General features: G+C 39.7%; 1 protein-coding gene and 1 long non-coding RNA gene across 2 annotated transcripts in view; both read left to right on the top strand.

Moving 5' to 3' along the window:
* The first annotated feature begins 2,911 nt into the window (after window positions 1–2,911).
* The window catches only part of IFT88 (intraflagellar transport 88), a 34,345-nt gene continuing 18,286 nt past the window's right edge, over window positions 2,912–18,970 (top strand). Inside the window, exons 1-16 of the mRNA XM_081908681.1 lie at window positions 2,912–3,045; window positions 3,169–3,235; window positions 4,327–4,422; window positions 4,864–4,926; window positions 5,551–5,607; window positions 6,193–6,246; window positions 8,201–8,264; window positions 8,359–8,428; window positions 10,313–10,403; window positions 11,136–11,240; window positions 11,738–11,840; window positions 12,679–12,793; window positions 13,573–13,804; window positions 14,434–14,504; window positions 15,005–15,091; window positions 16,109–16,208. Coding sequence (XP_081764807.1) covers window positions 4,333–4,422; window positions 4,864–4,926; window positions 5,551–5,607; window positions 6,193–6,246; window positions 8,201–8,264; window positions 8,359–8,428; window positions 10,313–10,403; window positions 11,136–11,240; window positions 11,738–11,840; window positions 12,679–12,793; window positions 13,573–13,804; window positions 14,434–14,504; window positions 15,005–15,091; window positions 16,109–16,208 — 1,302 coding nt within the window. The 5' untranslated portion in view covers window positions 2,912–3,045; window positions 3,169–3,235; window positions 4,327–4,332. The remainder of the gene's footprint in view (window positions 3,046–3,168; window positions 3,236–4,326; window positions 4,423–4,863; window positions 4,927–5,550; window positions 5,608–6,192; window positions 6,247–8,200; window positions 8,265–8,358; window positions 8,429–10,312; window positions 10,404–11,135; window positions 11,241–11,737; window positions 11,841–12,678; window positions 12,794–13,572; window positions 13,805–14,433; window positions 14,505–15,004; window positions 15,092–16,108; window positions 16,209–18,970) is intronic.
* On the top strand, window positions 16,220–17,401 carry LOC309368543. The gene is made up of 2 exons (XR_014167817.1): window positions 16,220–16,364; window positions 16,450–17,401. It is a non-coding gene; the product is annotated as an uncharacterized lncRNA (long non-coding RNA).

Here is an 18,970-nt window from a genome sequence, read left to right as displayed (position 1 = left end):
CTTCCAGTGAGCACACAGGGCTGATTTCCTTCAGAATGGAGAGGTCTGATCTTCTTGCAGTCCATGGGACTCTCAAGAGTCTCCTCCAGACCATAATTCAAAAGCATCAATTCTTCGGCGATCAGCCTTCTTTATGGTCCAGCTCTCACTTCCATACATCACTACTGGGAAAACCATAGCTTTAACTATACGGACCTTTGTTGGCAAGGTGATGTCTCTGCTTTTTAAGATGCTGTCTAGGTTTGTCATTGCTCTTCTCCCAAGAAGCAGGCGTCTTTTAATTTCGTGACTGCTGTGGTACTCTTTCTCTTTGGGAAGGATTGCACAGCAGGGGTCCAGAAGAGCCACTTTGCAGGGACTCCATCCCAAGGGATGTGGGGTGGTGGCCTCCTTGGCTGCGGTATTTGAAAGGCTTGGGGCGGGGACCCACCACACAATCTTTTTCTCTCTCCCCAGGAGGCAGTGATGGCCAGCAAGTTGAAAGGCTTTAAAAGAGGATTAGACAAATTCAAGGGAAACCCAGCCAGATGGGCGGGGTATAAATAATAAATTATTATTATTATAAGGCACACTGTGGCAGATGCCGCCTCAGGTGGTGGAAGCCAAGGTGTGCTGCCAAGGGAAAAGTCATACTGGTAACAATTCCAATATTTTGGCTGCGGTCCATACATGTTTTCTTGAGAGTAAGATCTATTTAGTTCAATGGGACTTTGAGTAGATATCGACTAAGGTTGCAGATACTGCTGCAAGTGGGAGGGACACAGAAAGACTTTAATTCCACTGATTACTCAGGGAAAGAGGATACACAAACAAATCTCCTTATTCCTCTGCTGAGACAGAGGAAGGAGAAAGTGATATGCTACTAAATAGTCAATATTTACTCTGAGAGACCAGAGATAGGCACCCGTCAACAGCGCTTCTATGGACTTTTGCCATATACTATGAAATGGAAGCAGTGTTCCTTTCCATTTCATTTCCCCAATGTCCACATAATTTGGAAAATTCAGAGGGCTTAGAAGGCCATTAAAAATTGTATTGCGCATTTTGGGGGATTTTTATATTTAATTAGTTACTGTAAATTGGTCCAAGTACTTCCTTTTGAAGGGCAGGGTATAAATGTTCAAAAGAAAAACATAAACCCACTTTTACTTTCCTAGTCTATAGAATATTATATATATATATATATATATATACACACACACACACACTCTGTTTGTGTGTGTGTGTGTGTGTTTATTTCCTAGTCTATATAAGTAGTTCTGTTAAATGCTGTGAAAGTATTTCCTTGCTCTGTCATGTCCTTTTCTGTTTAACATGTACTATTATTGTACACCAGTAATTCCCAAACTGTTCCACATGAGAACTATTAAGTGTGCCATGAGAAATGCATTGTATTAATTAAAGGTTTGTGTGAGCCCAGAAGTACCCCACCACAAAGGAGGATGTCTACAACATCCCTGCAAAAGTGATTCACTCTAACTTTATTTCCTTCTGGTCACTGTTGAGGGTAGGCAATTCTGCCATCTATGTCAGGCTGGTATGATTATAGCACTCAGTCGTTCTCTATGCAGAGATGCAAAAGGATTACAGTATTCTATCACAGAGAAGACTACCTCTTGCATCTCTGTGTGATTCATTGCTCTGGACCTGCCTCCTTCCAATTAGTGTTAGAAAGGAAAAAAGTAAAGGTTTTTGGAGGACATTTCCTATATGTAGACATATAGAAGCTTTTCAGTTACTCAAGTAGAATTATGTATAACTAACAAGCTTCTATGTTCCTGCACCAACAGAAGCTGGCCCCATAAAATAAACCGACATACACATTACTGTTTACTCTGGTACACTCCCACTGGTGGTGTCTGAAGCAGTGTACGTATACATGAAGTTAACCACAATGCATATCTACAATGTAGTTTTCTTGGGAAAGACTGCTGTTTAATGTATTTCCCCCCTTAAAACCAGCTTCCATCTGATTTGAAAATGTAAGCCACATTCACTTTACAATCTGAGGTACTTTTGAGGTAGCTGTCATGCATGCACAATGACATGTATTTACAAAATTGTTATATGCACTGCAGCAGCAGTAGGATCAAGTCCCCAATCTTCTGAAAATAGGTACTGGGCTTTTGTACATAGTATGCACAGCACAAACCTTTGGGTACCAGGCAGCTTGTCAGCTTAGCTAACAAAGTGTGGGATCTGAGAGAGGTTAGAAAATAAAATTACTGGAAACTACTTAAATCAGTTAACATGGATTTGTGATTCCTTCATTACTCCCTCCCTGCCCCTTTCACTCCCACATCAATCACTGTTGTTGTACTCCGGTTTCCAAATTAACTAAACCTGCTACAACTTGTTTCTTGTCATTAAACAGAACCTAAACATCAAAGTGGAACTGCACCAATCCATCCAGGAACAGGAAGTGTGCATACTAATAAAGAGATGAAAGTTCCAACAAAATATTGTGCCATCAAGCCACATGTTCCCATTGTTTAAACCACTTTAGGGCAACCTTACAAACTTGAACAGCGGGAAAATGTTAGAAGTTTCTAACTGACGAGGAGCATAGCCTGATCCTTATTTAAAATAATAAGAAAAAGGATTCTAATCAGGATGATTGCGTATGAGTGTGAAATCTTACATAGCTTAAACTCATCCTATTTATGCCCTTAAATTGTTCCCCTTTTATACAACAAATTGCACTATTTTTCTGCTCTCCCTTTTATTTCCCTGTAGTGCTCCCTTCGCTTTATGATCCAAACCCCGTCCTTATGCTCGCGCTAGGAAGTAGGACGTGACCAAAACTGTGGGCGCGCTAACTATGCAGTAGCTTCACCTTGTGCTACTGCGCATACTCTAATGCTTTCCCCTTTCCGAGCAGAGCGTTCTCGTCGCTAAGCAACCTGAAGGGGTGCATTGTGGGCTTGCGAGGGAGAGATATAGGCCCTAACGTTGACAACGACCCGGGGCTGCGTCGGTCGCCCGAGTAGAGGGAGGGAAGGCAGCGCGGACTTGCTGGACGTCTGACAAATTTCCTGAATATTGGTTGTCAACCTTATTACGCTTACAGGGTTTTTTAAAATTTTATTATTCTGTAATTATTTTACTGTTTGGAAAAATATTTTCAGCAGTGTAACTCTCGTTTTGGTGTTTGCTTTTACTGTATAGGAAAACCGACACAACTGGAGTAGCTAATCGCAGCTCCCGACTCCAGAAGAGTTTAACGTCCATTGAGGTAAGCATGAAATTTTAATAAGTTTTTCTTTCAAAAACACTTTGGGTTTTTTTTGCTGTGATGGTTTGTATTGGGTATATCCCGTGATGATTTGTAATGCAAATACAAGTATCAGTAAGAAACTGATTTTGCTGGTGCAAGAGCATCGGTGATGCAAGTTAACTGTTACACAAAAGTGTGTGTCCATGCAGCTGAGCGATTACTATCTGTTCAAACGCTGTTAGGAATTATCACCGTGGGCGTAGTAGACAGGATTTTTGTTAGGCGTGGCAGGCTTTTGTTGGAGGCAGAATCTCAGATTTGTATTGATTTTTATGGATTAGGGGGGCAACTGCCCTTTGCCCCCCCTTGGCCATGCCCATGATTATAACTTTTCTGATTTATTCCATTAGAAGTACTGTATATACTTGATCCTTATCAGTCTAGTTTTATTGCTTGCAACTGATGGTCATTACATTGTGAACCACGAAAAAAGCAAGGCATTCCAAGAGCAAGTTAAAAATGTAACAACTTTTAGGACTGCAGGTTATCAAAACTTAATGTTATAAAGTTCCCAAAATCATTTGATTTAACAATCTCCCTGGCAGTTGTCACTGTTATAGGTTCTATAATAAAAATGTAACTTCCTCACAGCTAGCGCCTATAAAGCTACTTTAGGTAACCAACTTTTCTACATTGGCCAGCACAGTAGTCATCTAATTTTGAAAAGCTGCTTAGCAAATTTTCAAATGAATAGAGGGACCTTTCCGTAGGTAGATTGCATAAAGGACAACACAGGATATACCACACACTGTTTTTGATCTGGCCTGATCCACAAACACAAAGACTATACTTTGTTGGGCTGTTAAAGAATTTATTCAGAAAATATTCTGTGAGCATAACCTGATCCCAGAAGAAAAAGACTTAAGTTGCACACTTATTTGTAACAACCAGTGAACGCAATAAGACTTGAGCAGACACTCCTAATTGGAAGATACCTCAGAAGTAATCTAGCTCAATGCATAATATGTATGTTGTAACAATTTATGTAACTGGACTAACTGAATGCTGAAGATAAAGGTAAATATTTTAACGTAGTCAATGTTTTATAGGTTAAAATGATGAAAAATGTCCACCTGGCAACTGAAGCAGATGAAGATGATATTTATTCTGGTTACAATGACTATAATCCTACCTTTGATACAGAGGTAAAAATATGGTGATACCAAGTTTATATGTGGATATTTTACCGTTTGGGTGTGATAAGGAAGCACATGCCCTGTTTCCATGACCATCTGCTACAATGCATAGAAGCGGAAATGAAAATATGCAGAACAGTTTGGATCAGCGTAATTGATATTAAAAAGCTTGAACTAGTGAAATAATGTACTACTTTGAGTCTGCATACAAATGTAGCAAAGGCCATGGGTGATATCCAATGTAAGCCATACTCGAAGTCAACCTGCTGTAACTTAAGTGCATTAATTTAAGTGGGTTTAGTCTGAGCATGATTTCATTCTCTATCACCCTATAAGAACAAGTTAATGAAATCAAATGAAATCCATGTCTGTATTATCTAACTACACCAGCAAACAAAATGAATTGCAAAGTTAATTATTCCAATGTTTATCTTTTTTATGTTGTTTTAGGATTTAGAGAATGATCCAGCTTTTCAACAAGCTGTGAAAACTAGTCATGGTAGAAGACCTCCTGTAAGTAAATATTAAGAATTAAAATATATCAAAGTAAGCATGTGTAAGCACTTCTAGAAGCTGCATTTCTGCTGTAACGAGTTCAGCCTATATGCTTATTAGTCCCACTAAGTTCATCAAGTCTTTCTTTCTGCTGAGTATGCTTAAGATAGCAGCAGCCTTTGCTATTTTCATGCCCAGCAGAAGTAGTAAAGAAAGATTCTGGGGGCCATATCTGTGGCCTCATACCCACAAGGCACATACTTTCTTGCTGAGCAACAGATGATTTTCTATCAGTGTTGACTTTCTGATCAACCATTTAGTAATACAGTAGGTTGGTCTGTTGCTTCAGTAGATCTGATATGTTATGAATGCCCCTGTTTTTGGACAGTAGGAGACAGTCTTGTCTGAATTCTGCGAGAGTCACAACTTTTTAGTCTCTTGTCAAGAGGTTGCTCCAAAAACGCAACATGATGACATTAAAACAATTTTGTATTTTCTCACGAATAAAGGGAAAAAACATTTTTAGAAATTGGTATATAGCTTTACTGTAATTTTCTGTAGTAATTATATTTTTAATACAGTATGCTAGTTTCTTTGAATGAATACATCATTCTTGCTTAACCTTTAATCTTTTCTAATAAGCTTACAGCCAAAGTTCCAGGTACATCAGGTTCACGACCCTTAGCTACTGGATATGGGGTAGGTTTTTATTTTGTACTGAAATTTACTCAGCTTTTCTTTCTTTGGCTCAGCACTTTCTCCAATTAACCAATACACATTGCTGTTTAATTTCTGATTCCAATAAGCCTATACGGTTGCATAGCGATGGGTCTCACATTATGCATAGATGTAACAGGGATTAATGCCATACAATGACAAGTGAAGTTCTTTAGCTGAAGAATCTCAGGGTGGTCTTCAGGTCACATAGTACAAACCCAGGAACTGGTCCTGGTACTTGTTGGCATTTGTCTTTCTCATGGTTTGTTTCACCTGCCATTCTTTGAATGAGATTACTTTCCCACTTCAGAGAACATCAGTGTGAAGCTAGTGTTGCTTGTGCAGGGTGGAGAAGATGATTGGAGTTGTATCTTTCTCTGCTGCAGTTTAGAAATCTGGTATCTGCAGTGAGAGATCCCATCCTTAGTTCTGTAAATTCTGTAATAATAGAGCAGTGTTCCCTTTATGCTGTTAGAACAGTGTCCTCTGAGATCCAGCCCTGTTCTTCCCTTAGAAGCAGAGCATGCAGTGATTATTGACTTTAAATATTTTCTTACATTGTGCTAGTCAAAGACAACACTATCTTCATCAATGGGCAGACCAATGACAGCAGCTGTACAGGTAATATTGCTACAATTCTTTATAGTTTATAGACAAGCATCAGTGTAATGTATAGATCAAGTCAAGAGACAGGTCATTATGGTGAAGAGTTGAACTTCAAGCAGACAAAAGAGAGATGAGAAAAAGGGGTGGGAGAACAAAACTCAATGAACACAACATTACATTTAATCTGTCTTTTTCTAAGCTATCATTATCTGTTTGTTTCTTCATAATTGTCGTTGTATTTATCATGGGCTTCTAAAAGCTGAAGGTGTGTCTAGATTAAAACAAGCTTACACCTTTTCACGTATCTGCTTATTGCTTGGTTTGGTGTATTTCCAAACATAGACCAGTTTCTTTCACATGCTGCAGAAGATGGAGGAATCTGCAGTAGGTAAGAAGCTAGAAAAGTTTCAGGTTGTGTTGTGTTGCCACCAGATTACAGGAGGGGTAAGCATGGTCAAATTCCTGAAGATGTTCTGTACTGCAACATTTGAAAGTACCTCTCTGGCATCAAGTCTGAAATGTGCTTCTTGTCTTGTAATACAGTCAAATGCAGAAGCTTGTGCTCTCATCACTTAGATTAATCCAAGTGATTAATCAGCCAGTAAAAGCAGGGGTCCAGAGGGCATGTGATCAGTTGCATCTCTGTGACTATCCTGTCCGCATCATCAGGCTGCATTAACTGGAAATGATCCCGTAACAGTGGGCCAGATGTAGCATTGGAGACTTCAACTGGATTTGGTTTGGTAGCATCCAAGTCACTTTGAAATCAGATGACTTTGCCCTCAAAGTTTCTTGCAAAGCTCTTACAGCTAGTTACCATGTACTCCAGGAGTCTGTCCCTTGAATCTGGGGTAATGAGTCTCTGGTCCTCATGCAACAACCCTGTCAGCTGATTCCTCAAGGATGCAATAGATGCAGTGAAGAATGACTTCTTTGCTGCCTTCACCCATGTGGTAGGCACGATTATGTGTCATAGTGTGTGTTCAGTTGGCTTCAGAGCAAGATTTGCAATCCAGTCTTCATGTAGCCTGCTTCATCAACCACAGCTCCTTGGAGTAACAGGGAACAATACAATGTCCACCATTTCTCAGCCTTTTGGTATTGTACCTTTGTTAGTCTTTCTTACATTGGAAGCCCCTGAAGAAGGGCTACCAATAATGATTTGCCAGCATCCTGAGACAATGTAACATATCATCTAATGGGAGCAATCCATTAGTAAAACCATTGTCTCCTTTCCCCCATTCGTTATACAGGGGTGGGGGAAAACTTCAATGTATATTGTGCAGCCTTTTGCTATGTCTAAACATGATCAGTATTTTAGAAATGGTAAAATTGGATTCTTTAAAGAGAATAGTATAAGATTATTCTGAATACCTCTGAGACTGGTGCATTTTAGTAAAGTACATTTACTGAGAAGTAAGGCGCACTGGGTTCAGTGGGGTTTGCTCCAAAGTAAGCGTGTAGAGCAGCAGCAGAGTACTATAACAGAACAAGAAGCATTTATCATCTGTGATCTTAGCATGGTGGGGCTACAGTACTAAATTCTGAGATAAACCTCTGCTGCTGCCTTTTTCTATCAAAGAAAGGGTATCTTCCTGCTCTATGACTTAAAGTTTGAAATGCCTGATGCCATATGGCATCAGGTGCTTGGTGGATGAGTGGCTCTGCCCATTTGTCAAAATGGCCTGTGAAGGGTGGGCCAATTTGTTTATTCTGTGAACTGCTGTTAGATCATTTAATGAAGGGTGGCATATAAAATTAATGAATAATAAGAATAAGTAATAATTCTTGGATGTAGTCCTGGCCAGATGCCATTCTCCATCTCTGTTGTAGAGTATTGCAGTCTTGACTGGAGTTCAACTAGTGTATTTATTATAGAGTACCTAAAAGGTCATATAATTCAGTGTGATATAATTTATAAAGCCCTGCTTCCTCAGTTATCCATATAAATAAGCTTTTGTTTTTAAAGGATGGTGTTGCTCGACCGATGACAGCAGTTCAGGCAGCAGGTTACACCAAAGCAGTTTCCAGAGGTACAGTTTTAGAAGAATCCTTGGCAATAATAGGTTTTTTAAAAAGCCTTGGGAAGGCACTTTCTTACAGTTCACACTATTTACTAATCTGCAGGTTCTGTATTTGATCCTCTTGGTCAAGCAAGGGGACCAGCTCCTCCCCTAGAAACAAAGAATGAAGATAGGTATGTGGACAAGGTTTGACTTTTGCAGTTAAATGCTTCAGATCTGTTTTATTGTTGTTCAGTAATTTTTCATTAAGATTCCACCATTTGTGTATCTGGATTCTGAAGAGAAAGAAAAGAATATGATGAGAAGAGGCTTTTTGCTGTGCCTTTATTTTTCTTAGGTTGCTACAATATGGCTTTGATAATGTAGCAGTGGTCCTGGGTTATCTCACCATATGGTCAGTTGTACAAAGTTTAGCTTGCTTTCTGTGAGAAAGTGCTTTGCTGGCACGTTTTGATTTTTTAATATAAAAGCTAATAAGTTAACAACAGAGGTGCATTTAGCTATATATCTACTAGCATGAATGAATTCAAAAATATATTATTTACATGTTGGTGGATCTGCAGACATAAATCGGAATGAGGCTGGCCAGCTGTGCACAATAACAGCAGAATCTTAAAGCAGCCAAAAATAACAGGGCTTCAGCAGCTTCTTTTAATTATCTTCTTCCTAGACCACCAAGTAAGGCATGCCTTTTAATGATCAAATGTGTTGTGATTTATCATCATCAATATTTATTAAATTTTGATAGCGTTCCATTACAATGTTCCTTGTGAGACTGATGATACAGAATTAAACAATGACTGCAGTACAAAAATAAGGATCTAAATCAACGTTTATAAAATATTTCCCATGGCAAACAGATGCAAAGTAGTTTGTTGGCCAAGGCTTAGTTAAAAAGTTAAGCACCTAGCTAATTGTAGAAGGGAACTGAATGATTATTCTCAAGGGTTCTGTTTGGATTCAAAATCAGAGTGACATGGTAAAAGTAAAAAATCTTTTTTCATGTAAGGAATAAAGCGGACTGTAGCAACTGGAAAAGCTCACTGCTAAGGATCACATCAGTCTTTATATCTTATTTATTTTTGTACACCTGAGGCTTATAAGATTATAAAAAACTACAATAAATTGATGTATGCAGTTGCAAGAATAATAGCAACTTAAAAAAGAAATGGCATCATCAAAAGTTGGAAGATTAAAATACAGGTCAGAACACAGATGAGAATAAAACAGTTATTCCAATTCCAGAAATCTTTCAGGTGCCAGGTGATATCCTCCCCCACCCCCCAATATGTGGGTTGGAACCAAGGAAGTGCAAGCTGATTTCTTCTCGTGGAACAGAGTGTTCTCACTGAAATATGCTTTTGAGAATTGGGGGACCCTCCAGAATGGCTTAGGGGACGCGGGTGGCGCTGTGGGTAAAAGCCTCAGCGCCTAGGACTTGCCGATTGAAAGGTCGGCGGTTCGAATCCCCATGTCGGGGTGCGCTCCCGTCGTTCGGTCCCAGCGCCTGCCAACCTAGCAGTTCGAAAGCACCCTCGGGTGCAAGTAGATAAATAGGGACCGCTTACTAGCGGGAAGGTAAACGGCGTTTCCGTGTGCTGCGCTGGCTCGCCAGATGCAGCTTGTCATGCTGGCCACATGACCTGGAAGCCTCTAGAGTGAGATGAGCGCACAACCCTAGAGTCTGACAAGACTGGCCCATACGGGCAGGGGTACCTTTACCTTTACCTTTTACCAGAATGGCTTGGGATGGAGAGTAGGGTCCTGCAGTGTGAAGGAAGAATCACTGGAATTGGAGGAGGGGCACCTTTCATTGGTGGAAGTGCCTTTCTGCTCATGCAAAGCACATTTGAATCCAACCCCTTGATGGCAGCAGGCAAACTCCTACATCTGAAGAGGGTATCCTATAAATGTACCACCGGAGAAGACTCCCATCACCAGCTTAGTTGTGTGTGTTTTTTTTTAAAAAAGCACACATTACCAATGGTGTTTAATTTTTGTCATGGTATTTGTAGATCTTCATGATAATTTGATTCCATTGTGTTCCCTAACTTTAGTCCAGAGGGAAAGATTAAGCAGTTGGAAAAAAAAGTGAACGAGTTAGTTGAAGAAAGCTGCATTGCTCACAGTTGCGGAGACTTAAAGTTGGTAAGTCATAGCCTTTCATTTAAGCTGCTGCTTTCAGGTTAGTTGGCATGCTGATAGCTGAAGCATATGAGACGGCTGCCACAAAGAAAGCTTGCCTGTGGAAGCATTCCGTGAACATCCCATAACATAGGAAGTCATTTGCCACACAAATTGGCCCATTCATTTGTTAGAGGTAACACAGTGGTGGTGCACTTGTGCAGAGCCATCAATCACTGACTCCCTTGTGTTAAGATACTGACATATGCAAGTATATTTATATGTGATAGATTGTACATGAAACACTTAAATTGACTAGCACTTCACCACTGGCCTGTCTATTTCAGACACACTTCCTCCTGGAAGAAATGCAGCCTGTTTCTGTTCTCAAAATGCATTTCTTAGAACCCAAGCCATAGAAACTCTCCTGGCTATTTAGTGTCCATAAACTATATAGAGACAGATGTAGATTGATTGATTGTTTGCTAGCTCCCTGATGTGTGTGTATTTGTCCCTAAAGAAACACTATTGAATTTAGCCAGAAAGTACAATGAGAGCTGCAATTTCTACTATACCTCCAATTTAATCATTCTTTCTGTGTGAATATGCTGTTTCTTGTTCTTTTACTGTTCTTCCCCTTATTGGCTTTATGTATGCTATAAAAATGTGTTTGTATAAGTGAAAATAAATTGTTTCATACAATATTTTCTAAAGAAGGGCAGAAGGTGCTGCTGAAATGTGATTTGTTTCTTTAAGGCTCTTGAAAAGGCGAAAGATGCTGGGAGAAAGGAAAGAGCTTTAGTAAGACAACGTGAACAAACTATGTCTCCTGCCAACATCAACCTAGATCTTACTTACACTGTAAGTACTTGTCTATTTAGCATATCAGTTTCTGTCCTACCCTTTCTTAAGGACTTGAGGGAGGTAATGACAGTTCAGGGGGGGAAATATATACAAGAAGAACAGTATTCCAGTTTATCAAATAGAGTGCAGGTCTAAAACATGAAGAATGGTGATATTCATATGTGAATGCTGACGCTCGGATAAATTTTGTAAATGCCTAAAATTAGAACTATACATTGTCCTGCCTCTACGATGTTAATCCAGCCACCTGGGATCTAGGGGGATTTAGTGAAGGAATGGAGGGAGGCAATGCATCCCTGAAATACTGTCTTCTCCATAGTGAAGCCAGTTGCTGGTGTTGTCGTTCCATTATGCTGCTGCTGCTGCTTCTGGCTCCTCCAGGGGGCAGCTACTCTCTTGCTACTATGCTGACTGATGCATCTTTTGTGATTATGAAATTCAAAGTTGGTTGTTTTTATCATATGATATAAATGTTCTCACTTATTTCCTTTCAGGTGCTCTTTAATTTGGCCAGCCAGTACTCTGCTAATGAAATGTATGCAGAAGCATTAAATACCTATCAGGTCATAGTGAAAAACAAGATGTTTGTCAATGGAGGTAGGTTACACCCACAAAACCCAAACATTCAAATCAGTTATTGGGTACATCCTAGGAGATGGGGACTCTTGGTCAGTGTCTTTAATTTGCATTAAAACGAGTGAGAAGTGAGAATCGGCAGGATCTCCTGATCCATCTCTGAATTCTGATTGTGTTATTGTGATTAGTTTGAAATCTGAAGTCATATATATTTGTAAACTTACAAATTCTGTACAGATGCCAAATACTGGTTGCTTTCAGCTAAGATGACTTTATACTGCTATAGTTTGTTTCCTTCAAAAATAATTTGATAAATTCACAACCTCCCTCTTTTCAAAGTCACGTTTATTCCAAACACAAATGCACTTTTGCAGTCAATTCAGGTTTTCCTATTAGGTTAAAGCATGCAGGAAAAGGTACTGGGAATAAGTCCAAACCTACCCCAGCCTGCCTGCTCCCCCCTGCACTGCCACTGCTCCCCACTTTCCCTTGGTAGAAGCCAGGTTAAGAGAGTAGATTCAAGCTAGTTTTGTGCTGGGCAAGAAGTTGCTTTTTACTCAAGGAGAATGGGCAACAGGAGAGTTTATGCTATCCTAAGGCCTGCTACTACACTCCTTAACCTGGCAGAAAATGAACCAAACTTTTTTTTTTATGCCATTGCTTGTTGCCACCAATAGTAGTTTCCCATTTCAAACAATCACATAATCATTTCACCAGCAGATTGCTCATCCTTGCCCAGTAACTTAAAGGCTGCAGATTCATCTGTATCCAAGGTATAGATTTTCTGCATGTAACCCGAGTAAAATCCTGTGCGAGTCATGGGATACATCTGTGTCTCATTCTGTGCATTGTTTAATAGGCATGCTGAAGGTGAACATGGCAAATATTTATTTGAAGCAGAGAAACTATTCAAAAGCTATCAAATTTTACCGAATGGCTCTAGATCAGATTGCAAGTGTCCATAAAGAAATGAGGTGAGTTCCAACGAGAATAACTTTGACATTATTTGCTTATAATAATGTGATAAAAACAGTTAGAAAAAACTTTATAATAAGTTATTAAAACAAAAATTGCCTAAGGAGGTCCACCAGGCTTGGTTACTTCCTATTTTTTGGAGGCTAGTTCAGACGTTTCTGTGTAGACGGGTTTTCAATTGATTTAACTTCTGTTTTTGTTTTATCTTGGGGCCAAAGTTTACATGGTGGAGGCAGTCATGCCTGTGCATTCACCTTTCTGCCCTCTTCATGTATAATGTTGAGAGGAGGAGTGTCTAACATTAACAATATACAAATTTAGTATTTATTGTTACACAAATAAAATAAATAAATAGATAGCATTAACAGCAACATGTGAACATGGATGAGAGCCAGGTTGCACTCTTGTTGCATCTCCATTACTTTGGGCATTTTTCTTCCACTCTACTAGCAGTGAGCCAGGCTGGGAAATACCAAGGGAGGTAAAGTGGGGAAAGTTTCATCTCCACTCACAGTCTGCCCCTTTTAATATAAATTATTGTCATTATAATCATCATCTTCCTACCCTACACCCCTATTTATGGTTAAATGGGGCTGACACATGGCTGTTTTTGGCCTAGTTTGACCCTTGACTGGTTGCTGTTTTATTGTTTATAATATTGATTACATTGTTTAAATTGCATCCATTCCATTTGAACTGAAGTGTAAGCTGAACTACTAGTAGTATTTTTCAATCTACTCCTGCACGATAAGGTTCTAATGGTTATTTACTTATTTAGGATTAAAATAATGCAGAACATTGGAGTCGCATTTATTAAGACTGGCCAATATACAGACGCCATTAGCTCATTTGAGCACATTATGAGCACATCGCCAAACCTAAAAGCAGGCTTCAACTTGATCCTTTGCTATTTTGCTACTGGAGACAGAGAACAAATGAAAAAGGCTTTCCAGAAATTAATTGCGGTGCCACTGGGAATTGATGATGACGACAAATACATTTCACAAGGAGTAAGTAGCAGCAAAGTTATATCTCCAATTCATAGAGCAAATAAGATTGAGATGTTGATTACAGGGGTTCTATATTCCAGTGGTAGTGTTGGTTCAAATCTCACATGTTTCATGCTGAGAGGGGGATGAGCTGCTTAGTTCGGGGCTGTTGGCCTAGGGCAGGGGTGGAGGCCCTTGAGCTGGGGGTGGGGGCCACATCTCTTCCCTTTGGGACTTTCCCCTCCCCAGTCCACAACCCTCACTGCCCTTGTTTGAATGCATTTGGGTGAATGGATTGCAGTTCTGAACTGTGATGATGCCTCTTGCTTGTCTGTGGAAGGGATAATGTGTTTAGAAACTCCAACTTTTGCATAGTTGCAATGCAGTCTGTTGTAGTTCTTTCAGCATTCTGTTACCAACAGTGACCAGCCAGATGCTGCTGAGAAAACCATAAGCATGGCATGCAAGCAACAACTCTTTCCTCTTGTTGTCCCCTTGGGGGGGGGGGAAGTAATTATTTTTCTGATAAAAAATATGACATGTAATGTACTGTAGTTTAGTCTGCTCTCATATGTATATGTAGGTTTGTATACATCCTCATCTGCTGTTGATGTAGCTGTAGTGAATAGACATTTATTTGCCTTATTTAGGATGATACACATGCAAACCTACTGATTGAAGCTATTAAAAACGACAGCTTGCGGCAAATGGAGCGTGAAAGGTAAAGTTTGAAGTCCTTTCAAAGTTGCACCATCATAGTGTGTTCTATGAATGTGTGGAACAGCTGAACAGAGGTCTGGTCTAGATTACTGATTAAGCAAATATTGAACTCTCACCTTTTTTTTCTTTGCCATCCCTGTTTTTCTATGTAACTTCAAGTACCCATGTTCAGTCCCATTTGAGCTTTTTGTTTAGCTTTGCTTTTCTATTTTTATTTTTTACACTTCTGCAAACATATGGTTTTCCCCAAGTCCCTCTTGTGTGTGGATGGTACTCCTTTGGCTACATAAGGATCCAGACTCAAAGAATGAGTTCACTATTACTATATAGGATGTAGACACTACTACTGTTAATGCATCGGATGAAGTGCTCTGTATAGTTCACAAATGCTTATGCCATAATATATCCAATAGTTTTTAAAGTGCCGCAAGACTCTTGGTGTTGTGTTCTGCTTCTATATGTTTGTGATATTTGTTTGAATTAATTTTTTGTGCTTTAAAGGAAAGCTACAGCAGAAAAGTATATCATGACGGCTGCTAAACTAATTGCTCCAGCGATTGAAACATCATTTGCTGTAGGCTATGATTGGTAGGTGGCATTTTTTCGGCTGAGTTGCCTTTCTCAGATCACTTATCTCAGAAAACTCACGTGTAAGTCAGTGGTTCACCAATTACAGCCTGTAGTAGTTTGGCCCAAGCTATGTATACCATTTTCTGCTTGTATTACATTTCACCAAGGCAACTATCTGTAAACAAACAATAAATGTCCATAAAAATGGCAAAATAATATCACCAGTAAATAAAGAGTTCACTTGTAATATGTTGTATTACAAGTCAACTCTTTATTTACTGTGTTTGCTATTGTTTAAGATAAAACTGATTTGGGAAAGAAACTACTTTTGCCAATTATATGGATGTTTATTGTTTGTTTACAGATGGTATTATCTTGGTGATATTATCTTGTGTCGATTGCATTGTATCAGCACCCTGTTCATTGTTTTCTTGCATTACAGTTCATCATTTTAAAATGTGGCAATTCCTAAAGGTTTAAATGTTAAGCTCTTAATTCAGCAACCACATGATGTTTTCCCTAGGGTTACAATGAAACAAGTCACAGTTCATTCATAGTATACTTGCCTGTTAGACCTCCAGAGTGTAAATCCTAATCTGAGAAGTGGTACTATAGGTAGTGGCTCAGAATGAGAGCTGTGAGCTAGGAAATCCCTGGTTCAAATCACACCACAGCCATAAACGTCCTCATTGGCCTTTGGCAAGCAGCTATCTCTCAGTCTCAGTCTGAAGTATAGTAGTATTGCAATAATAATAATACTGAGCCACCATACAGGGCCGCTATAAGTCAGGCCTCTGGAATTTTTCACTTGCCAAGATAGACTCAGTGCATTAGCCTGTTAATAGACCACCAAGTGTATAATAAGCCCCTGTTGCCTGTTTGCAACTGTAAACAAGCACGTCGTTTGTTTGGATCCTAAAACCAATATATTGGATTCGCCTGTAACTGATGCTTGGGAAAAACTGTACAGTTGCTTTCTTGACTTAGAGAGGCTCACTGCAACCAATAATTTCTCTCTTTTTTATTCTGTTCCAGGTGTGTGGAAATGGTAAAAGCTTCTCAGTATGTGGAGTTAGCCAATGACCTGGAAATCAATAAAGCAATTACATATTTGAGGCAAAAGGACTTTAATCAGGTATGATGGTGTACATAGCTTCCCCCTTATTTTATCCTTACAACCACCCTGTAATGCAGATTAGGCTGCAAATGTCTGACTACCCCAGCCACCGTGACAGTCTGTGTTCTAAGCAGTGGCATTTGCCACCAATCACTACTTGTTTTCTTGGAGATCGTAGAATCATAGAATTGTAGTTAGAAGGGATCTCTAGGGTCATCTAGTCCAGCCGCCAGCAATGCAGGAATCTCATACATGACAGATGGCCATCCAACCTCTGCTTAAAAACCTCCCAGGAAGAAGAATCCACCACCTCTCATGGGAGTCTGTTCCATGGTCGAACAGCTCTTACTGTCAGAAGGTTCTTCCTGATGTTTAGCCAGAATCTCCTTTCTTGTAACTCGGATCCTTACAGTTATTCCAGGTAGCCAGTGGGAAAATTTTTGCTGTGCTCCTAAGCTTGCCTCTAACTACTGCAAGGTCCAGGGCAAGCTGCACTCACTCTTTCCCTTGTTAACAAGTGATACCATAATGAAATAAAAAGTGTGCCATCTACACACTATTATAGGAATACTGTGATTGACATTGAGATAGTGGGCAAATCAACTGGCTATATTTGACTGGTCCTTTGACCAAAGTGCCAACTCTTGGTAGGATTGGTTTGTGTAATGTGTCTGTCCTACATGTTTCTCTTCCACTCATACGTTTAATTTATTGTTGTTCTCAGCTCAGTTTATCTCTGTTTATCAAAATGTTACTTTTCCTTTCCTTTTAATTATTCCTTTCCTTCTTTTGTACTATCTCTGCCATTTTGTTTGGTACTGTAAGTATGAAGAGGTAGGTACAATACCAATACCTATTACAAGATGAAATTTGCATAGGTTTAGTGTAGTTTGTCAGTCTTTCAAAGAATCGGCAGCACTTAACGACTGGGTAAAGATGAATTGTCCCTTGCATTCTCTTCTCCTGCAGCTCAAGCCCAGCTTTACCCACCTAAATATGGCATTAACTGTCCAGGGAACTGAATGTTGATTCAGCAGTCATCTTTATTAGGGTTGCCATACATCCAGAATTTCCAGGACATAGCCAGGATTCGGCCGTTGGAAACAGTGTCTGGGTGGAAAGTGGTTAAATGTCTGAGAAAATCTGGACGTATGGCAACTCATGATGGAGATGGAGATTCTGGCAAATGTCCTTTAAAATAGCTCAAAACTGGGGGGGAAGTGTTGCATGTACATTTATTATTTATTTACTTTAATTAAATGTACAGCCATAGCCATAGAAAGAGCTGAATCTGTTTTTAAATTTGAAAAAGTGCTTCAGGGAGGGGAAGGAAGGTGGACTACTGATGTCACTGGCTTCCAACCAATCAGCGCTCTGCACAGCCATCTTGCGCTGTACACACACAGAAGTGGTTTCCTCTGGGCTCCATCTGTGAGAAAGGCTGTGCTGCACTTCTAAAACATAAATCTAAAACAAAGCACTGTGAGCGTGCTTCTGCTGCAGACTCTGTACGCATCCTCCTTCCGCTATTAATTCTTATTAAATTTGGGTCCTTGGTTAGGCAAGGTTCCATACGCATTGCCATAGTTTTACTGTAGCTGCATTGTTTTAGTTCTGCCGCTTTATTGGTAGCAATCTAGGTGTGTATCTTCTACAACTCACGCCGTAGTGCATTTGCTCATTGTTGATGTTTTCCCATTTTCTTATCCTGAAAGAAATTATATCTTTGGGGGAGGTTTTCAGAAAGCCACTTGAAGAAACCATGCAAAAACTGTCCTTTGATGGCTTTTGGCTTCACTGCCCAGGGTTGCCTTTCAAATTATTTCTGACATGGTTGTTTAATTTTTGTCAGTAAAGGTGAGGGGAGGTGTAGAATAAAAAGCAACCTGCGCTTAGCTTCAGGGTTGTTTAACACAATACTTATTAATAATTTTAACACCTCTGTATAGAAAAATGACAAGTACAGCAAATTATAACACATTTTTTATTTTGCTATGTGTACACACAGTTTTTCCTATAAATCAAGAACATCTGTAGAAAAATACTTTTCATGACACTACTGGCTGTATTCCGACATAATAATGGGTTAGTTCAACAGCTTAGAATTACGTCCAGATGAGGGCAATGGAAGGAAAACGATGATTACTGATCAGGGGTAAGCCCTGGTATCAACCAGTTTGAAATAAAATATAATAAATGGATAGTATTTGTAGCAAGCAGCATTCACTTTGCAAGATAATCTGTTATTTAGAAGGGAAGGTCTGTAGCTAAGTGGTGGAGCAGGCAGAAATCACTGGCATTTCCAGGTAGAACTGGGTAAAGTCTCTGTCTCAACCCCTGGAGAGCTGTTTCTGACTTGGGTAGATAATACTGAGCTAAATGGACCAATGGTCTATCTCAGTATATGGCTGTTTTGCTCAATTTCCCATGTTCTTGCATATTATTGAGAAATTTAGATGGAGAGAGTGACTTATTGATGATTGGACTTTGCTTAGCATGCTAACTCTTGCACAGTGGTGCCTCGCTAGACGAAAAGAATTCGTTCCGCGATTCTCTTCGTCTAGCGGTTTTTTCGTCTTGCGAAGCAAGCCCATTAACAGCTTAGCGGATTAGTGCTACAGCTGTCAAGCGGCTTCCAGCGATCAGCTGTTAAGCGGCTTATCAGCGGAACAGCTGATAAGCGGCTTAGCGGCTTAAGAAAAGGGCGAAAAAAGCGAAAAAAACCCGCAGGGGGATGCAAGATTTTTTTGTCTTGCGAAGCAACCCCATAGGGAAATTCG

Source organism: Podarcis melisellensis (genome assembly GCF_964234715.1).
Source record: "Podarcis melisellensis genome assembly, chromosome: 4".
Lineage (NCBI taxonomy): Eukaryota > Metazoa > Chordata > Lepidosauria > Squamata > Lacertidae > Podarcis > Podarcis melisellensis.
This window is presented reverse-complemented; position numbering and strand designations above follow the sequence as displayed.